Raw genomic sequence first — 20669 nt, forward strand, 5'->3', positions numbered from 1 at the left:
CTGGGAGCCCAAATTGTCCCTGGATGCCAGGATGCTACCAGACTCTTAGAGGTGAGCGGCAGGGGAACGGGGGCTTTAGCACCTTTGGGGGACTGTGTATCCTCTCCAGCAAACTATTAAAAGATAAACTGAGGCATATGAACATGTTTAAGGGTTTATCTGAGCAAAAACCAGTTTGAATCAGGCAGCATCCAATCTAGTAGACAGAAAGGAACTCTGAGGAGTGCACAGAATGAAAGACTTACGAGCAGAGGGGAATGGGAATGAGGAAGTTACACTGGTGAAAAAAGTAGGTTGTATTGTAAAGTTGCGTTCCTTTAGGGGATGGCAGGAGGCTATCCGGCAGATGACTTAACTAGGGCTGCTCAGGTGATTCCTGATTGGCTGGCTGGAGATTCCATTTCTGGGAGAGCTGAAGTTGTAAGTTGTCTTGCTTTGATGATGTGGAGCTTAGCCTAAGTGACTCCATTTTTGTCCTGTTGTCTTGTTTTTAACAGAGCTGGGGGGAGATGGTGGCTACTCTGACGCATCTTCATTTTCCAGAGAAGGAAACAGAGGTTCAGAGAGGGGCAGTGACCTGCACAAGCCCACACAGGGCTGAGCTGAGCAAACTAATCCGGGTCTTGGTTCCAAGCCTTGCTCATCCTGGGCCCCTCTACACACTGGGCTTATGTGTAGAGACCTTCTCTGCTTCTAACAGCACCCAAGGGGCTTCCTGGCTTCCAGTCGGCCAAGGAGAAAACTAAGGATCAGACAATGGGGAAAATGGAGGGCAAAGTAGGAAGGTGATCCCTAGAGACCAAAGATGGGCTAGCAGGGCAGAGTTTTAGAGCCTGAAGGAAATGTAGGGAACATTATATATTCACACAGTTTTAAAATTTACAAGGCTTGTTCATTTGCGTTGTTTATCTTAATTCTCACAACAGTGTGGTGATAATATTCATCCCCCTGCAGGTGATCTGCTGACAATGGCAGGTGGCCTTACTGGTGTCCAAGGCTTCTGAGTTCCGTCAGGGTTTTCCACTGCGTTCCCTCTGCAGTCAGGACAGGCAGCCAGAAGGGGGTCAGGAGTGGCCGCAGAATCATACACAGACGCAGGGGCAACCTTGTCCCCATCCCGTGATACACCAGGTGGGTGGCCACGGCCTCCTGACAAGGAGGAAGCCTGTTCCTGGCCACTGCCGGTCAGAAAGGGCTGTCAGTGAGGGTGCATGTGCTTTGGGCCCAGGATGGTCAGGTTCCTCACTCTGACTCTTTCCTGTGTTCCCCTCTGCCGTCCACAGAGAAGGGGAGCCGACTTCCCATAGGGCTGTAAGTTCACCCTCTGCCCACACGTTACCATCTGTCCCTCCAGTGGAGATCAGCTCTGAGTTGCCACTGCTGTGTCACAGCTGAGTCCTCTTTCTACTATATGTCTCACTCCCTCTAAAGCTCCACATTCGTTCTGTGTCCTCCATCTGTCTGATGCTTTATGAATATACTTCCTACTTAGTAATCCAAACAGCTTGGTAACGTGAATATTATCAGTTTTTTCCCAATGAGGAGATGGGGGGGTGGGTAGAGACCTTAAGAACAGTCTCCAGGTTCTCTTAGCCAGTAGGTGAGAAGGAAAGAGATCTTTGTTACAGAGTGGCCGAAAGTCTGGCAGCACTGCCACCTGCAGTAACGTGGAAAGTGGAAAATGTAGCTAATGAACTGGGTAGGGTAGCTGAGATCTCCAGGCAAAGCGCTGAGGGTGCCGCCTGGTTTCTCCTTGCGGCTTATTATAAAATGTGAGAGGGGAGAGGGAAACCACAGGCAGGCAGGGTTATTAAACAGGAAGGAGCTGGGACTTGACGGCTTTGAAAATTCTCAGCCTCTCCAGACAGTAAATGATGCTAAAATCAAATACAGAGCACTCTCAGGAAAATAATGGTCTAAAGATGAAACCAAGGGTGTGTCCGTAAAATCCTTCGTGAAGACCTCAGAAAGATCAAAGATAGTGCCTCAGACCGAAGACCCTCTAATGAGTCTGAGGGCATATGCCTCATAGATTCCTTCAATCAAACATGAGGTCTTCCAAGAGGCTTAAAGACAGTACGGAGGTTTCTCAAAAAACTAAAAATAGAACCACCATAACTGGGCCAGCAATTCCACTCCTGGGTATGTATACAGTAAAAGTGAAAAGACTAATTCAAAAAGATACATGTACCCCAATGTTCATAGCAGGGTTATTTACAATTGCCAAGATACGGAAGCAACCTAACTGCCCGTCAACAGATGAACAGGTAAAGAAGATGAAATATGTATGTGTATATATAAAATGGAATACTCCTCAGCCATAAAAAAGAATGAAATTTTATCATTTGCAACAATATGGTTGGACTCGGAGGGTATTATGCTAAATGAAATAAGTCAGACAGAGAGTGAAATGCTGTATGATACCATTTATATGTGGAATCTGAAAAATACAACAATTTAGTGAATATAACAAAAAAGAAACAGACTCACAGATACAGAGAGCAAATGAGTGGTTACTAGTGGGGAGAGGGAAGGGGGAGGGGCAATATAGGGGTAAGGGATTAAGAGGTACAAACTATTATGTATAAAATAAGCTACAGGAATATATTGTACAACACAGGGGATATAGCGAATATTTTATAATAACTATAAGTGGAGTATAACCTTTAAGAATTGCGAATCACTGTATTGTACACCTGTAACATATAATATTATACATCAACTACACATCAATTAAAAAGAGAGAGAGAGAGGGAAAAAAAGATACTCAGTTTTAGCAGCAGAAGCCCAAGGTACAGAAGAGAGCTTATCTTGAAGAGATTTGTGGGTGTGGCTTTTGTCTAATTGAATGAATCCCAGTAAGATTCACAGGAGACCCACACTTTTTTTTTTTTTTTGAAGAATGACATTCACAAAACCCTGCCAGCTTGGCCTGAAAGGAATGAGGGCGTACACAGTTTAGAAAGGCCTTGGTATCCCCTGAAGAGGGACAGGCAGCAGGCTGAGAAAACTATGAGGGTATGAACCTGGGCAGGCGGAGGAGGACTGGGGCAGAATCAAGAGCCCAGGGGGGCCTCGGGCCATGGGGAGTCACTCCCAGGTAGGAGTAGGACAGAGTCCTAACCCAGGGATTTCCAGCATTTGCCCAGCTGAAGTTTAGGTTCCCTATGGATCCCTGACTCCCTTTGCCTCCTGCTCCCCGCTTTTTTGACCAGGAACGTCTACGTGCTCATCCCACGCCTGTAGCACCGTTTGTCTCTTGGGTGTGTGTCTGATAACTGGTCTCTCTAGCTCACGGTCGCCACACTGCCAACGGGGCTTGAGGAGCTGTAAATCCAGCCCTACACCCGGCAGCCTCGTCTGCACTTGGGCCGGACTCAGAGGACCATTTCCTGGACTTCACACGGATGCCGTAATGGGATGAAACTTTTGGAGACCTTTCAAGAGGATGAGCATGTTTTGCATGTCGGAGAAGTGGAACTAATCTGTGGCTGGAGCGCTGCTGCGGGAGCTTTAGAGCAGAGCCGCGAGTTCACTGATACGCCTTCCTCCAGCAGACGGAGGCTAATCCCCCTCCCTTTGAGGGTGGGCTGGGCCCAGTGGCCAGCTTTTAATGAACAGAATATGGCAGAAGGAATGGTATGTGACCTCAGAGACTAGGTTTAAAAAGACACTGTGGCTTCCTCTTCACTCTCTCTTGGATCAGTCCCTCCAGGTCATGGCAAGGAGCTGAGTTCTTGTTTCAGCTGCCACATGGGTGGGCCACCTTGGAAGTGGTCCTTCAGGCATCGTCAGATGACTGGAGCGCTTGCTGACATCCTGACTGCAGCCACATGAGAGCTTCTGAACCAGGAGCACCCAGTCAAGATGTTCCCAAATTCCAGACTCCCCCAGAGCAATCTGTGAGACAGTAAATAAGTCATTTGTTGTTTTAAGCTACTCAGTTTTGGGGCAACTTATTATGCAAATGAGTTAGGAGGAAAACCATGACTTTTTTCTCTTTTCTTTTCTTCTTTATTTTTCTTAACTGGAAGCTAAAGGAAGAAAACATTTCCAGAAGAAAAGAGTGGACTACTCAGCTATAAAAAAGAATAAAATAATGCCATTTGCAGCAACATGGATGGATCTGGCGATCATTATACTGAGTGAAGTAAGCCAGAAAGAGAAGGAAAAATACCATATGATATCACTTATATGTGGAACCAAAAAAATGACACAAATTAACTTATTTACAAAACAGAAACAGACTCACAAACAGAAAACAAACTTACGATTACCACGGGGAAAAGGAGGGAGGAGGGATAAACTGGGAGTTTGGGATTTGCAGATACTAACTACTGTATATAAATTAGATAGACAGCAAGTTCCTACTGTATAGCACAGGGAGCTATATTCAATATCCTGTAATTATCTATAATGGAAAAGAATATGAAAAGGAATATATATTTATATATGTACACCAACAATTAATATAACATTGTAGCCCGAATATACTTCAGTGAAAAAAAGGAGCAATGAGTCATATCCAATGCTGCTCATCTTTCCAATCTGATGCTTGATTATTGGCCACTGGGTTTAGCAAGGTGGAAGTCGTTGGGGTCTGTGACAAGATGTTTCAGGGAGTGGTATAAACAAACTGGAGTGGGTTCAAGCGTGAACACAAGGAGAAACACTGGAGGCTGAGAGTGAGCTCATCCTTTCGGGGGAGGGGTTGGCTGAAATGGGCAGTAGAATGTGGAGCAGTAGCTGGAGGTGACGTGGGGTGAAGAGAAGGTTTTGAACGTGTCACTGCATTCTGATTGTTATGACACATGGGAGAGGGGAAAAGACAATGCAGGAGAGAGGAGAGAACCTCTGGGTAATTTTCTTGTGTTGAGGAGAGAAGACAGGATTTGGGGCTGAAGTGGAGAAGTCAGGCTGAGATGGGAATGGGAGATGAGCATGGGGATGCAGAGGTCTGATGATGGACAGGTGTGGCTGGGCCGAATGGACACTCCTTTCTCTGGGTCTCTTTGTTTTCAGGGAGGGAGGAGGAAAAGGCAGTAGCTGAGCATGAGAAGAGGAGGGAGCATTGGCATTTGAGGGTCCAGAGGATGATGGCAAATAGAGGTCTAGCATGGAGACCATGGTTCACAGTGAGAGGTTTCAGCATAATAGATTGGTTTTTCCAGCCACGTTCAGCTTTGGGACAGGACGCAGGACAGAGTAAGTGGGATGCTGGATTCAACCAGGGTTGGAGTTTTGCTTGGAGTTCAGTGAACAGGGAGAGAGACAGAGAAATTGACACTGTGTGCCAAAGAATGATTATAAGGGTGGTTCGTGGGTCCATGGGGATGGAAGGTATAGGGTGGCAGGACTCATGGAGCCTGGATCCCAGAGTGTGGAAGGGATACTATGATCAGATGAATAGGACTGAGCTGGAGAGACAGATGGTGGTTGGGAATGTGGGTATCTCAGAGATGAGCTATCTCAGGTGCCCGAGGCAGGGAAGAGGACAAGACCACGGCGGGAGAGGCGGTCAAGGAACAGAGAGGCAGGGATTTGGAAGGAGAGTGTATGGGTCTGCATGGCCCAAGTTCACTAGGGATTATGGCAGGAACAGTGTGAGTGACAGTGAGCCCGGGGTGAAGACCAACACAGAAGGAGGAGGAATGCTCCTGATTGTATAGGATCTGTGGCGGTGATGGGTGGGCTACGGTACAGCCTGGTGTTGGGAAGTCAGGCCGAGGGCTGGTGTAGGGAGGACGGGAAGATAGGAAGCGGCAATGAAGAGCAAAGAGGACCCAGCCCTGTCTTCAGGCCTAGAGGCCGGAGGCCACAGGAGCAGAGAGCCTGTGTGTGCGAGGACTACAGAGTGCATGTTCCCAGGGGAGACGACTGTTCAGAGAAGTTAAGGATCTAAGGGCTTGTGCCAATGACTTCAGAGGGCAGAGTGAGAAGACTGATGGATTTGGGGAAGAGTGGGGAATGGGGCTAATTGAATTTATAAGGCCTTATTGAGATGTGATTCTGGATGGCAAGGGAAGACCAAGGAGCCCTGGGCAACTTGTCATGACTGGAGAGAGAGTAAAGATGTGAAGAGGCTGGTGCAGGGGTCTCAGTGCTGGCTGTGCGAAGAGGGAGGAGGGAGGGGGAGCCAGGAGCTTTCACAGGAGCAAGTGGAGATCTGGGGTCTCACTCACTCTGCTCTGGGTTGTGCGTGGTGGGAGGGGTTGTTTGATGGAAACCTGGGGTCCCTCTTGACTCCTAAGAAGGCATGGGAACTGTGTGAAAGGAATAGCAGTAAATGGGTCAAAATTGGCTAAGTCCACCCTCAAGCGTAAAAGAGAGCGCGCCATCAATGTTTCGAAGCTGGGTAACAACTGGATGACTTAATGGACCAGAGAAACCAGCTAGGGGTGTGAGAAATAACAAGCAAGCATTTTAACCTTAGAACCCCGGAGAGCCTCACAAAGGGGTATCTCAGAAGGTGGAGTAGGAGTGAGGGCTAGGAAACCTGAGAAGAAGTTGAAAGTCTGCAGAAGAAGCCACTGGACTCCCAGGTCCTCTGCCTCCCGTGAGACTGAGAGGGGCCAGCTGCCCACATCCTCTCTCTTTCCTCTCATTCACCTCCCTGCAGAGAACTTGAGGTTAGTCTCTGATGAGTGTGAATCTCAGAGACGTTCCGCTCAGGACACCAGACACGACTGAGGGGGAGAGGATGCTACAGTGGGGCGGGGGGCGTGGGGGCTGAGGCGGTGAAACAGGCGGTGAGGCCCCTTCGCTTTGCTACAGTCAATGCCTAGAGCCCTGGCATCTGAGCTTCTCCCCATCCAGGGCAAGAGTTAAAGAGTTCTTTTTGGAGAAACTGAGCTGTCAAAGAGAGAAAAAAAGAAACCTTGCTTGTCATAGTCCGTTTGGGCAGCTATAACGGAAGTACCAGAGACGGGGAGGCTTAAACAACAAACATTCATTTCTCCTGGTTCTGGAGGCCAGGGAGTCCGGGATCAAGGCACCCGGAGAGCCTGTGTCTGGTCAGGGCTTCCTGGTCCAAAGAGGGCCATCTACACGCGGTGTCCTGCATGGCAGAGGGGCAAGGGTGCTGCGCAGGGTCTCTTTTATGAATCTAAAGTGTAGGGTCTCTTTTATAAGAGCACCATCCTATTGATGAGGTCTCCACCCTTATGACCTCATCACTCGCCAAAGGCGCTCCCTCCTGACGCCGTCAGCTCGGGGATTAGGATTTTAACATACTTATGTTGAGTGGATATATTCAGTCTAGTCCATGAAGCACTGTAACACACTGAGCATCCAAGCTCTTAATATGGATGGGTTGCTGAGAAGTAGCAGAAGTTTCCAGAAAGTTCTGAGGGAAGACAGAGGCCAATGAAGGGAGAACACAAAAGATACAAAAAGGCACTTGGAGGAAACAGAAAACACAGAAGGCTTAAAAAAAAAAACTTCAAGATGTTAAAAGTTTAATATTGCCAGAGGAGATGTGGCACTCCCAGATAAACAGGTGTGCTATAAAAAGGTACATTCAGAGAACAAATGGACCATTTAGAAATTTTAAAACATGATAGCACAGATTGTAAACATTTGAGTAGGAGAATTGGAATGGAACCATGAGGAACTTTCCCAGAAAATAGGAGTAAAGAATAAAAGATGAAGAACAGGAGAAAAAAAGATGATTAAGTTAGAGGTTCAGTTCGGAAGGTCCCAAATCGGGATCACGCGTCAGAGAGAGAAAACTGTCCTGCGGGGGACACGGCCTGGGGGAAGGCCAGGGCGGGCTCTGGGGGGGGGACGTGTTGAGGAGCCCCTGCCAGCTTGTGCAGAAGAAGGGAGGGCCCACCTCGCTCCAGAACCCGCAGCCATCCTGGTGGTGGTTCGAGGGACAGCGTGGGGGAAGCACAGTGATATGGAGGCAAGGGGTGGCTACTGTGGCAGAGCATGGGGCCCTGAGACTGACTCTGGTCTTCAATTCCCACACAGTGAAGACGCACAGAGGTGTTGCCGAGAGGGATGTATGATGCAATCTAGGATGTGGAAACCAAAGGCAGGACAGCAGTTAGGTGACTGACAGAGGGGTCCAGGTCCAGGGCTGACGTGGTGGGGTCTGGAAAGGCGGAAGAAGAGGCAGAAGCAACAGACAAATGCAGAACGGAGAAGCCTTGTAGCGTGTGGCTGAATAAGGGCGGGGAGAGACAGAGAGAGATGTTGGGGTGATATGGAGGCCTGGCTGAGCCATGGGGCTCCAGACAGGAGGAGGGGGAGGAGGAGGAGCCGTCATCAGCAGTGGTGGCTCCAGTTTAGTGGAAGGATGCTCCCCTGGGCTTTGGCTCCCAGAACTGGATGGTGCTGGTCCAGATGCAGACTAAGGCATCTGAGACATAGTGGGCCTGGACCTTGGAGGAGGCCAGGGCTGGGAAATCCTCAGCTCTGGAGCAAGGGGTGCAACCAGGGGCATTGGATCAAGTTTTGGAGGCTTTGCTCACTGTAGGGAATTCAGAGGGCAGAGGTGAGGGAGGAGCTCCTGGGGCCTTGGGGGAGACCGGCCATCCTTCTTGGGTCCTGAGGCTCAGCAGAAAGCACCCCGGGCCCTGGGATCTGAGCAGAGTCAGAAGCATCAGAGACCTGCCTCTGCATCACACACAGGGATTCCTTAATGCCCTGAGATGTGAGAAGAGGGAGGGAACATATGAAGTCACTTGAATCCCTTTTTTGACTTTATTCCCCTCTCCCCATGCCTGTCCCTCCTCCAGCCAGCTTGCTCCTTCCTGACCTGATCCTGTTTCAGGTCGTCTTCACCTTTGTGCTGTCCTCACAGCTTTCACCCAACCCCGCCTCCATCTTCCCTTGTGGGTTCCCTTCCCCCCAGAGCTTATGACTCTTTCCTCATGGGCACAGCCTCTCTCCTTCAGGACAGAGGATGAGGCTGATGGCTTTGGGTTGGCATTCCTGGAAGGGCGGATGTTGGGAGGGACTTCTGGTTGTACAGGTCAGTTACTTATGGAGGGGTGAATGGGGTGGGGGTGGGGAGGGGGGAGAAGAGGAGGAGGAAGAGGAGGAAGGAAGAAAGGAAGGAAGAAAAGAAAAAGGAAGGAAGGAAGGAAGGAAAAGAGAAGAAAAGGAGAGGGGAGGGAAAGGAGAAAACAGAGACCAAGAAGTGTGGACAAGACACTTGAAAGTTTGCAGCTGAAAGACAAGGTGGGCCTGATACGGACAGCGAGGGTTTAATCTGGAGAGCCCCATCGATGACCACTTTTCCTCCATCTCTGTTCTCTGGTTGATTCCCTCTCCAACCCTCTATCCAGGGACAGAAGCTGTTCCCTGCTCCATTTCCCCCCAAGTCTACTCACTGGACAAGAAGGGCTGACAGCACCAGGCTCTTGGCCACAAGTAACCCACAGAGCACGGGGACCAGGGCCCTGGAGGCTGCAGGGCTGGACCAGAGGGTGGAGTTTTGTTGCCTGGAGGACAGAGGAGCAAAAAGGGGAGAGGATGGGACTAGGGCGGCACTTCTGTCTGAGCCAGACCTGTAGGGAAGAGGGGCCCACCCTGAACCCGAACTCACTGTGAAAGGGCTGTGATGGTGGTGGAAGCCCTGGGGGCCTCTCTGGCTGCTCCCGTGGAGGACACACAGCTCTCAGTCTGAGAGACCAGGTCGTGGGGAGCCCGGGTGGCCTGCATGGAGGCAGAGGCTGCCAGGGGAAGAGAAAGGACCTTGGTTAGTCGAGGGTGGTGGGGGAGGGACTGCCCTCCTGTTGTGTTGACCAGAAAGCTGGAATAGAAAACTGGGCTGGACTGGGAACAGAAGCCCACTAGCCCCAAAGAAAATCAATCTGGGGCAGTGGGGACCGGGCTGTGAAGTTTCCTGGCTCAAGACTAGACACACTTGTGGCCCAGGCTGTATCCGGTGCCTGTGGAGGTATCCCTGGTCCTGGAGGAGCACTGGAGCGGGAGTCAGGAGGCCTGGCCTCCCTCAGAGCATTCCTGCCTCTCTGGATGGGCCTCCTCAAGTGAGGAAACAGTCCCCGCCTTCAAGCTGTCTCATCTCTGACATCCATGTTCTTTCTCAACACTCCCGGGGCTGTGAGGGGAAGGGGGCCCCTCATGGGGAATTTTAAGAGCTGCTTTCACATCCCTGTCCCTCCTGCTTTTGCAGCAGAGCCTGGCTGTCCGCCCCCAACCCTTGCAGGCCGGTCTGGGTACATGCCTTTTACAAGGCCCCTTCTTGATCCCGAGGCTTTGTGAGCTACCTGCCCACCACCCCCAAGACTCTGCCTTCCCAGGATGACCCCAGGCCTACCTGTGCTCAGAGCCCCACGTGGAGACCTGGGGGAGGTCCTCTCTGGAGAAGCAAGGGGGGCTGTTAAGGAGAGAGAGAGGACAATGGCTGCTGGGGAGGGGGGCAGGCCCAGGAGGGAAAGAAGTTGTTTGGGCCCCAAGGCTGTGACAGGAAGGGTGCTCTCCATGTCCCACTTGAGGTCTCCACACCCACCCAGGCTCCAGGAGAGGAGCAGTCTCTCCCAAAGCGCAGGGGGGTTGACAAGGGCTGGGAAAGGGCTGGAGGAGGGGGTGCCTGAAGCTGGGACACCCTGGGAGATCTTCCCCAGAGAGATGGCCAGGCTGATGGACACATGGACAGGATCCTGTCCCATGCAGTCACCCGCTGTCTCTGAGTCTGCTCCAAAGGATGACCTGGAGCAACCCATGCGCCCCTGGAGGAGGTCCCGGACACTCAGGGAAGATTCTAGCCCTGAGCTACTGAGGGTGTCATCTGTGGGCTGGTGCCGGCCCACAAACTATAACCACCTGCAACAGGGTAAATATAGAAATTAAGAGTAAAGAATTGGAAACTTTTACATTAGTTTGATATTGCCTCAAGGTCTAAGCATGTGATTAGAAAACTTGTCTATCAAACAGGGTGTAGACCAGTTTGGGTGTCATTAAACTGGCTCGGAGAGTCGCATCTGGAGCTGTCTGTGTGCCAGTAACACAGAGGGTCTGTGATACCTTAAGGTTAGCTGGTAACTATGACCAACTGTGGTTACCACTGTAGTTTGTAACTCTAACCCAAAACCTTATAATATCAGCAGAGCTGACACAGCGTGCTTACCAACCGTGGTCAAAACTGAATTACATGAAGATGAATGTTTTGAAATGGAGGTCATTCTCTTTATTATGTGATAAAATGGAAACTGATCATATATACTGACTTTTTAAAGATGTGGACTGCACAGTCAGACTTGCTTATATTGTAGCTTTAATGTTAATATATTTATGTAAGGAAAGAATGCAACATGTTTCCCAATGGCAAGTAAAATCTCAGGACAAAAACAAAAGTTAGAAGCTTAAAAGTCTATTTTCTATACATTGTTATGAAATGTTCTTAGTTTAGTAACAATTATCAACAAAATAGGTGGTGATTTTGATATTGCGTACCTGCAAAAGTACTCAAAAAACCTCAGCAATTTGATAGAATGTTTTGAATTTTAATTTCTGTCAAAAGATACAAGATTTAAATTAATTAAAACATAATCTAACTATAATTTTGTAAGATAAAATTTTGGAACTAGCTCCTGGTGAAGGATTGAAGATGCATTTTGAAAATACAGCATCACTTGCTTCCTTTTATGAAAGTTAAAAATAAAAATATTGAGCTTGTTGAAATTGCTGTAAAATTCCTTTTTTGTATTTCCGTCAACTTACCTCTGTGAAACCAGTTTTCAACTCTGAATGCTATTAAAACAAAGCCTCAAAACAATTTCTTTATATATTTTCCCCTAAAAGTTATCATGTCATTAATATTACTCAAATTAGGTAAGTTAATAAGCAAGAAGAATGTTCATTTGTCACATTAAAATCTTTAAATAGGGATAAACAAGGTGTTTGTTCAAAGTGTGAATATTGACATTTAATATGAAAATTGCTATTTCACTTCTAATTTTTTTTTAGTTATGACTGAGGAACAACAAAACGTTTCAGATATAACATGAAGCCACTATCTCAGTCTCCTACTGCACACTTTCAGTAAACAAGGTGTGCAGTTTTTACAAGTGAACTTTTCCTCCCTGTGTTTGTTCTGATTGTATTTGTTTGTTTGTTTGTCTTTGATTGTACTTACTGAAATGTAATTTTATGTCAGTTAGATCTAATAAGCATTTTGGGTTTGTACTTTGTTTTCCTCTCATTTTATTTTTCTAGTAATTCATTTAAAATATATTTATTTATTTATATTTTGTTGAGGGGGTAATTAGGTTTATTTATTTAGTTATTTATTTTAATGGAAGTACTGAGGATTGAACCCAGGACCTCGTGCATGCTAAGCATGCATTCTACCACTGAGCTATACCCTCCCTCCTAGTAATTAATTTTTATTGTATTTTACAAAAAAAATAGTCATTGATGGACTGGAGATTTTTGTTTTTTAAATCTGTCTTAGTCCACTTGGGCTGCTGTAACAAAGCACCACAGACTGGGTGACTTGTAAACAACAGAGATTTATTTCTCACAGTCCCGGCTGGAGGCTGGGAGCTGGAGATGAGCGTCCCAGTGTGGTGGAGTTCTGGTGAGGCCTCTTTCAGGGCATATCCTCACATGGCACAGAGGATGAGAGGGGTCTCTGGATAGCCCTTTCATAAGGGCACTAATTCCATTCACAGAGCCCCCACCCTCATGACCTAATCACCTCTAGAGGCCCCACCCCCTAATACCATCACATTGGGGGTTAAGATTTCAACATATGACTTTGTGGGGGACACAAACATTCCGTCCACTGCAATCACAGACACTTTGAGAAGCTCTGATCTAGACTGAGGTGGGCAAACATTTTTGTAGAGACCATAGAGTAATGACTCTAGGCTTTGTCACCATATGGCCCTCAGTCTGAACCACTCGACTTTCCTACTGTAGCATGAGAGCAGCCATGGACAATACATAAACACACAGGTGTGGCTGTGTCCCCCAAACTTTTATTTACAGACACTAAAATTTGAATTTCCTGTAATTTTTGTGTGTCAAGAAATATTCTGTTTTCTGACAACTTTTCCAATCATTTAAAAAACATCCTTAGCTTTTAGACTATAGTTCACTGGCCCTGATCTGGGCCAAAAGGAATGGACAGACTGACATGATACCAACATGGTGGTGGGGGGTGGTTTTGTGGCCAGTGGACACACACTTAATCAGCACCTCCTATGTGCTAGGTACAGATACCTTCTTCAGAGATGCCAACTGGCTTGGGCTCCCCTGTAGCCAATCATTCAGGCTCCATCTGGTCAACATGCTCCACTGATCTGTTCGAGCATCTCTGAGATTTGCAAATCATCAAGAAGACAGTGGGTGAAGTGGGTGCATGTATTGGTATCATGTTGGTCTGCGTGTGTGGGCACACACTCAGGTCCTCAAGGTCTGTGTTCCCAACAGCCTTCCCAGGACTCCTGGGCTGGTGATGGGCAGCCTTGCTTCTACGACTAGGCAACCAGGGGTCACCAAAAGGGAGTGAGGGGATCCCAGGGGAAGGGGCTCACCTGGAGACACAGCCAGATAGAACTTTAAGGACTTGGAGACAGAGTGGCTGGAAGCGTGGTAGTTTCGACACCAGTAGTGTCCCGAGTCTTCCTCCCTCAGACCAGTCATGGTGACGATGAAGAAGCCTTCATCCGGGTTGTCCCAGATTGAGAACCGAGAGGCCTGAACCAGCGTGTGGGGACTGGAGCTAGTGACCAGCCTCATGCACTTGAGTGGAGACACCTCCTTACACCAGCCTTTCTTCTCGTAGGGCCAGCTCTTGGGTGGGTACTGGCACCTCACGGAGAGGGTCTGCCCTGCCACGCTTTGGAGGTGCTGAGCCCCCGGGAGGGCCCACGAGCCTGGAGAAGAGGCTGCCAGTCAGGGCCATGCCAGGGTGTGCTTGACCCCCAGCACCCTGGCCACAGAGCCACTTGCCTGACGCCCCCTCTGACCCTGAGTCACACCCTCCCCTCCCCATGCTTGTCCCTCCCTCCTCACCTGGGAATGGCAGCAGCAGCAGCAGTGGGAGTGGGGCTCTCCAGGCCACAGGGTGCCTGCCCAGTGTGCCAGAGGGAGAGGACATGGCGGGGGGCACCCGGGAGATGGAAACAAAAGATGCCCCAATTCTCCTGGCTCTTCCAGCACCTCTGTGATGGGCAAAATGAGAAAGGCCTGGCCTCGGTGTGGGAGGGGGAGACCTGTGAGGCCAGATTCTGTGAGGAAGTGAGGCTCTCTAGCTGCAGCTGGGACTCCAGACCCGGAAGACGCAGCCCTGCTCGGCCGCAGCCCTGAGTCCATGAAAAAGCGGTTCCTCTCCTCTGTGCCCGGCTGCCCCTTCCCCACTGCGACCTGCCCCTGGGGGAGGAGCTGAGCAGGCCAGGAGGAAACTGTGGTCAGGCACCCATGCTTTCTCTTCTTCCTCTCTTTGTGTACTGCCTTTTCTTCCCAGCACCCTGGCTCTGCCTTACTCTCCGGGGAAAGCCATGCCAAAGGTGGGTGACAGGCTCAGGAGCACTTAGGGGTCTGAGCAGGAGCCAGAAGCCCCACTGGTCCCCAGGCTGATCAGTTGGGCCTGCCTGGTGGGTGGGGAGAGAGGGGAGCAGAGGAGCCTGGACCCGGCATCATCTCTGCACCCGTAACTGTCCACCTGCGGATATTAGAAACATTTGTGTAATTAATACATAAAGAGGTGAAAGGGCCTAACATATTTCTTTCACGAATGTTAGCACTTTTAAGATTTAATTTTAAAAAGATGCAATTTACAAAGAGTAAGAAATTAGAGAAAGAGAGAGAGAGATTCGGACCATCCGCCAGCACTATGTGGAGGTGTAATTCCAGTTGTGGCCACTGGGGGCTCTGCAGTCCAACCCCTGCGCTGGGAGCTCCGTGTACAGAATCAATGATTGACACGGGAGTTTGAATCCATCAAGGGGACTTGATTCTAAGTCCACTGCTTTGCTCCGCCCCCTCGACTCCTACTTCCCTGCTCCCCACTCTGCCTCGGTGCAGTGAGCAGAGACTGAGGATAAGGGCAGAGATAGACAAAAGGAGAACACAGTGGGGACATCGGCTGTGAGTACCCGAGGGTCCGCAGGTGGGAAAGCAGGATGGAGCTTTAGAGCCAGAAGAAAGCTGGGAACAACGCCAATCGCCCTCCGGCACAATGCTAGTTTACAACGTGTGTTCCCGGGCCCTCTCCTGTAATCGCCACAATGGGTTTGTGAGGGTAGTGTTGCTTTCTTTCTCATATCTGAGGCCCAGAAACGCCAGTGACCTGCTCAAAGTGGGTCGATGAGGTAGTGGTGTAACCAGACCAGACCCCTAACTTCCGGCCACCTTCAGCTGAAGTCTGACCCGTGGACAGGACAGGAAATGATTGCATGTCACAGGCAGAGGCAGCTCTGGGGTGGGGAGGGGGTGTCCTGGCCCTCAGCTGAGCTCAGAGCCTCCTCTCTGAACCTAATTACATACCACATGGGAGAGGCAGCCTCCTGAGGAAGGAAGGTGTCCTAGCTGGCATAAAGGTGTGTCACCGTGTGTCAGGGTGTGTAGCAACCCTTTTCCACGCTGATTTTCCCCTGTCTGGCCACTGGAACCACTGGGCAGGGACACCACCTTCCGCAGCCTCGAGGTCACTCTGTCCATGATCCCCTGTCTCTGTGTTCCTCCAACCTGTGGTCGTCTCCGAGCTGATCTCTGCTGTGTCAGCGTGGGTCCTCGCTTCCCAAAACAGGAAGCTCTCTCAGGGTGGGATCTGCCCCTTTCTCTGGACTGCAGCCTCCTCACCAGTATGAGTTGGGTGAGCACTGTCCGCAGAGAATGGGGGACTCGGGCACCCCAGCGGAGGACTCTGCCGGAACCGTCTGGATCCTGGCTCTCCTCTGGCAGCCAGGACCTGGAGCTTCAGGTATGGGAGCTGGAGTGAGGGGAGCCTGGGCTTCAGGTGAGCCTGGCCCTGCTCCCAGGTGCTCACAACAGCCCCTGGCACAGTTTGAAGTTTTGCAAGAGGGACCAGGCATGGGTGGGATTTGGGGCTCCTGCAGAAGTGTCCTCAGGAGGTGGGGGAAGGATCCACTCTCACACTGTCAGGGCAGGATGCAGCCAGAAGTCCTGTCAGAGGCGTGGGGCTCGGATGTTCTCCAAGGGGATAGGTGGGGATTCTGGGGTTCCCAGTGTGTTTCCTGGGGGCACGACCAACCCAGTCTAATGTGGACAAAATCCTTAGTAGCCTGAACACATTGTTTCATGTTTTTTTCTACCACAGTCAGTGCTCACTACCGTGCGGAAGGGAGGTGTAATTTGTATCCAGCACTGCATAGAGCCTCTGCTACTGCCCACAGACTGAACCACTAAGTAGACTCTTAACAATTAAATCATACAGTAGTTAGTATTTTGGTGTGTAATATTGTGTCCTACATCTTGAGGTGGGTAATAGTGGTGATAAGTCGGAGAATTGATCTGGGAGGTTGGGTGGCCTGGGAATGCTTTACTATGCTTCTTACTTGTCATGACAAATCCAGACTCATGATATCTGAAAATCACCATGAGACTCATTCTCAGGAGCAGAGATAGCCAGGGCGTGAGGTGTGACTGCATCATTTCAACTACCAGGCACCCTCCAGGCCTGGTCTCCTGGAGACTAGAGGGGCTTAGGGGCTGGTCGGGCCCCCTGAGCCCTAACCAGCCTTGAACCTGTCCTTTTGGTAGGGTGTTGAGGGTAGGAGGAAAGCCAGGAGTAGGGAAAAAGGGGGTGTGGAGAGTAGAGAGGAAGTATGTGTTTTGGGGGGGGCTGGTGGGCAGGTGGATCGGGAAGGCAGCCACAGTACCAGGGCTGCCCCTGCAGGGCAGAGGTGCTCTCAGTAGCTGAAGACTCCCCCCAGAGGACCCTCCCCTCCCTACTGCCCACAGAACCTGCCCTGCAGGCCTCAAACTCACCCAGTTAAGGCCTTTCTTTTCTCAGTCTTAGCCCTCGATGTGTTGGGGCATCTGGGCAGTCACATCATACTTGACTTTACACACCCCAGTCCAGGGAGAAGGCACCATGTCTCTGGAAGCCTCACACTGCTGCTGGTCCTGCTGCTGGTCCTGCTGGTTCTGCTGGCCTCAGGTGAGGGAACAGGTTGGAGGCGCACAGGGAGGGAAGGACAGGTGTGGTGCTAGGGCTGGAGGGCCACGTGGGGTCAGGTTCAGAGTGAGGGCATGTCCCAGCGCTCAGCCTGACCTGAGGACTTCTGCAGGTTCCTGGATACAGAGACAAAAGATGGAGGAGATTTGGCACAGGAAGGTGGGGCAGATGCTCTCCGAGAGCTGCAGGTACTCAAACAAAGAAGGAAATTCATGTAAAGCAAAATCTTGTGTAGGAGGAAATCATCAAAGTCTAAGTGCTTAGTCTCCACTTGCAAGCCCAGGACATTGGCCCAGGACTCTCTGTACACGATCTGGGATGACCCTGACTCTGGGTTCACAAATATCTCCATGGCAGAACTCAAAGAGTTGGATTCAGGAAACTACTGGCGTGCAATCAAGAATTCCAAAGGTGGCACCATTCTGTACAAGAAAATCCACCTGCTGGTGTCCCCAGGTGAGCTCTTTGCTGAGGGCAGGGGGGTTTCTGGAGTGTCACCCCCTTCCCCAGCTGCCCTCACCCCAGATCCCACCTGTTCCCTGCTTCCTCCCACACTGACTCCAGTGGGAAGGAAAGATTTCAAGGACTGAAAAGAGCCAGGGGCCGGGGTCCGGGAAGAGGGTTGGATGGAAGAGAAGGTGTGGAACAGTCAGTGAAGGAACTTCATGTTCTGAATTCCTCCTCCTCACTTCTCAGGGCTGTGTACCAATATAGTGGGGGGCAGTGGTGTCGTCTGCCCCGAGCCTGGCCAAGGCCCCAGGGCCCATGGAGCTCACTCCCCGCTGAGCCAGGGGTCCTCCCACCTCTTCTTGCTCCTCCATGACCACTGAGATCCGGGGCCTCTGAGGACAAGGCACTCCTGTGTCTCTGGAAGAGGCCACCCAGCATGTGACCCACTGCTGTGGTGGCGCCTCTCTCTCCAGAGCTGAGGACCAACCACCAGACTGCCTTCTCCAACTCCATGCCCAAATCATGGGTCCGCCACCTGCAAGACTCTCCTTGAGCATCTAGGCTGCCCCTCCCACCCAGCTCCCCTCAATGGGACCAAACCCAACTGGCTGGCATCCTCCCCTTCCCTGCACCTCTCCCTCCCTCCAGGGCCTCGTGTTTCTCCATCAGGCCACCCAGGTCACCACTGTCCATTGCTGTCAGCTTTGGTTCCCCTTTTTCCAGTTAAAGGGAATATCCTTAGTTCATACCATATACAAAATGTAGTGTTTGATATTTTCAAAATTGGCATGCGTTTTAACAGTATACGGCAATGAAGGGAAGATATTCCCATCCTATATGCCAGACAAAGGGGTTAATGGATTTGGCACCTAAATGTCTTTTTCTTTTAAATAAATAAGAATCAGGCAAACATTGCCATTTTTAAAAGGGCTAAGGATATGGACAAGTAACTTATTAAAGAATAAAGAACAAACAATATGTACAAACATGTATTCAAAATGGCTGATAATGAAATGAGAAATGAAGTGAGACCCCACGCTTGGCCCACTCATTCAAAGAAGATTAAAATAAATGATAATCATCTTCTGTGCTGGAGAAGTGTCGGGAAAAGGGAATTCTGGGGAGCTGCTGGAAGGACGTAATTGATAGCCTCTTCCTGGAGGGCAATCTGGTGATGAATGAAAAGGCAGAAAAAGTAATTTATTCATCCATTGAACTATTGATGGACATTCGAGCTGTTTCTAATTTTTGGCTGTTGTGAATAAAGCTGCAATGAATATTTTTTTTAAAAAAACAGAAAAAGGAAAACAGACGCACCTAGCTTGTGAAGCAGCCATTCTAAAAATTTTTCTAAGTAATTTGATGTGTGTGCTGATTGCTTTTCTGTTTAAAAAGATAATTACACAAGACTCAAAAAACCAAAAAACTCCTCCACCATTCTGAGTCCCAGCTTCCATTACCCTGAAGGAATCCACTTCCAGTCTTTTATCTATTTATTCTGATATTTACCTCTGTATTTTGGGGAGAGGAAAAATAAAGCTTATACTGCCATTTGTTGATTTTCCAGTTTTACATATTATCCGTTAATCTCCTGTTAATGAAGGTGAGGATTGAATCATTTAGCACATCACGTTTCCATCCACCCCACTTCCTCTGTCCCTAAACCCACACAGTACTGTCAAATCACAACTGTCCATAAAAGATAGATATTCAGATTTTACATTTTCTGACCCTGTAAATATTTTTTATAGCCTAGCCATGGAATGAATGTACTGTGATTATTTTTTCTTTTCAATATAATTCTTTAATTTTCCCCTGTCATTGCCATATTTGTCATTTGTTTTATTTGCCAAGTATTTAGCACTAATTCATTTCTCAACTCTCTATCCAAAGTGTAAATTTCATCTCAGACATTCAAACACATTAAGCCATCAATTGGAGCCATTCCTTTGAGGGTGGGGAGGGGTCTCAGGTGCCAGAGGGGTAAATAATCAGGAAGTGACACTTCCATTTACAGTTCTTTGGACAAAACAATAATATGGCCTTGCCCAATTTCAGAAGAGCTAAGAATTATGATTCTCCCAAATTCGTCTAGATGGAAATAAAAATAAACTAAATAATGCTGAATAGTAGTCATGTCAACCACATACCTGTAGGCATATCTAGCAAAAAAAATTTTTTCTGTGATAACTAAGAAAAAAAAGTCTACAAGCATCAATGTTGGAGGGAAGAAAGGGTTACTTCCAAAGGACTTAATTTAAAAAATCTTGGTTTCAGAGTTTACTGCTGCTGCACTAAATGCTAGAAGACAACAAATTATTCCTTCTCGAGAATGGGGGAAATATTATGATTCAGTAATTTTATGCCTCATTAAAGTGTCCTCATTTTGTAAAGACAGCCCAAAGAGTTTTCATATGGAAAAACCCAGGTACCTTTCTTTAAAACTGGAGATTGAAATTTTACTTCGGTTCACTGAGGTAAAAAGTGAAAAAACAAAATGACAAACGAGCAAGCTGGGTTTACAAATATAGAGTTAATCAGTAACAGCTGCCTTTAATTCTGTTTTAAAGATAAACAAAACTTAACGTTTGTCACTGTGCATAGAAATGTAATTGAGTTTTATGGGTTTGATCTTCTATTTGGTGCCTTGATAATTTCTCCTATTATATCTCTAGTCATTTATTGTATATACATTTGGAACGTCTACATAGATTATCACATCACTGGAAATGTTAGTTCTATCACTTGCTTCGCATCCTTATGGCTGACTTCCTTTTTTATGGCCTTAAGGCATTGCCGACAGGAAGAGGTGATAATGGGTGTGCCTGTCTTGCTCCTGAATTTGCAGGGAAGGCGCTCACATTTCCAGGGTCAGGTATCTTATTGTACGATATGCACCGCTCCCAGGCAAGAGGAAGGCACTCCAGCAGCCTGTTCCTCTGCAAATTTTAACTGTGTATGACTTTGCAATGCGGTTTTAATTTTTCAAATATTTACTTTTAGTTGTATTTTGGTCACTTATCCCTAATTTAATTTCATCATGGGCACAGAATGTGGACCGTATTCTGGGGTGCAGTGTACGCAGTCTGTGGAGCCC

At 48.7% G+C, this 20669-nt stretch overlaps 1 protein-coding gene across 1 annotated transcript; it reads right to left on the reverse strand.

The window, feature by feature from the left end:
• Positions 1 to 2505: 2505 nt before the first annotated feature.
• NCR2 (natural cytotoxicity triggering receptor 2) lies at positions 2506 to 14199 on the reverse strand. Its single transcript, XM_072944689.1, has 5 exons — positions 13996 to 14199; positions 13515 to 13856; positions 9557 to 9683; positions 9342 to 9452; positions 2506 to 3900 (listed from the first exon to the last, which is right to left on the reverse strand). Exons 1-5 carry the CDS (start codon positions 14078 to 14080, stop codon positions 3792 to 3794), a joined length of 774 nt encoding a protein of 257 aa, XP_072800790.1. The 5' UTR covers positions 14081 to 14199; the 3' UTR covers positions 2506 to 3791.
• Positions 14200 to 20669: the final 6470 nt, after the last annotated feature.

Source organism: Vicugna pacos, chromosome 20 (assembly GCF_048564905.1).
Source record: "Vicugna pacos chromosome 20, VicPac4, whole genome shotgun sequence".
NCBI classification, from domain to species: domain Eukaryota; kingdom Metazoa; phylum Chordata; class Mammalia; order Artiodactyla; family Camelidae; genus Vicugna; species Vicugna pacos.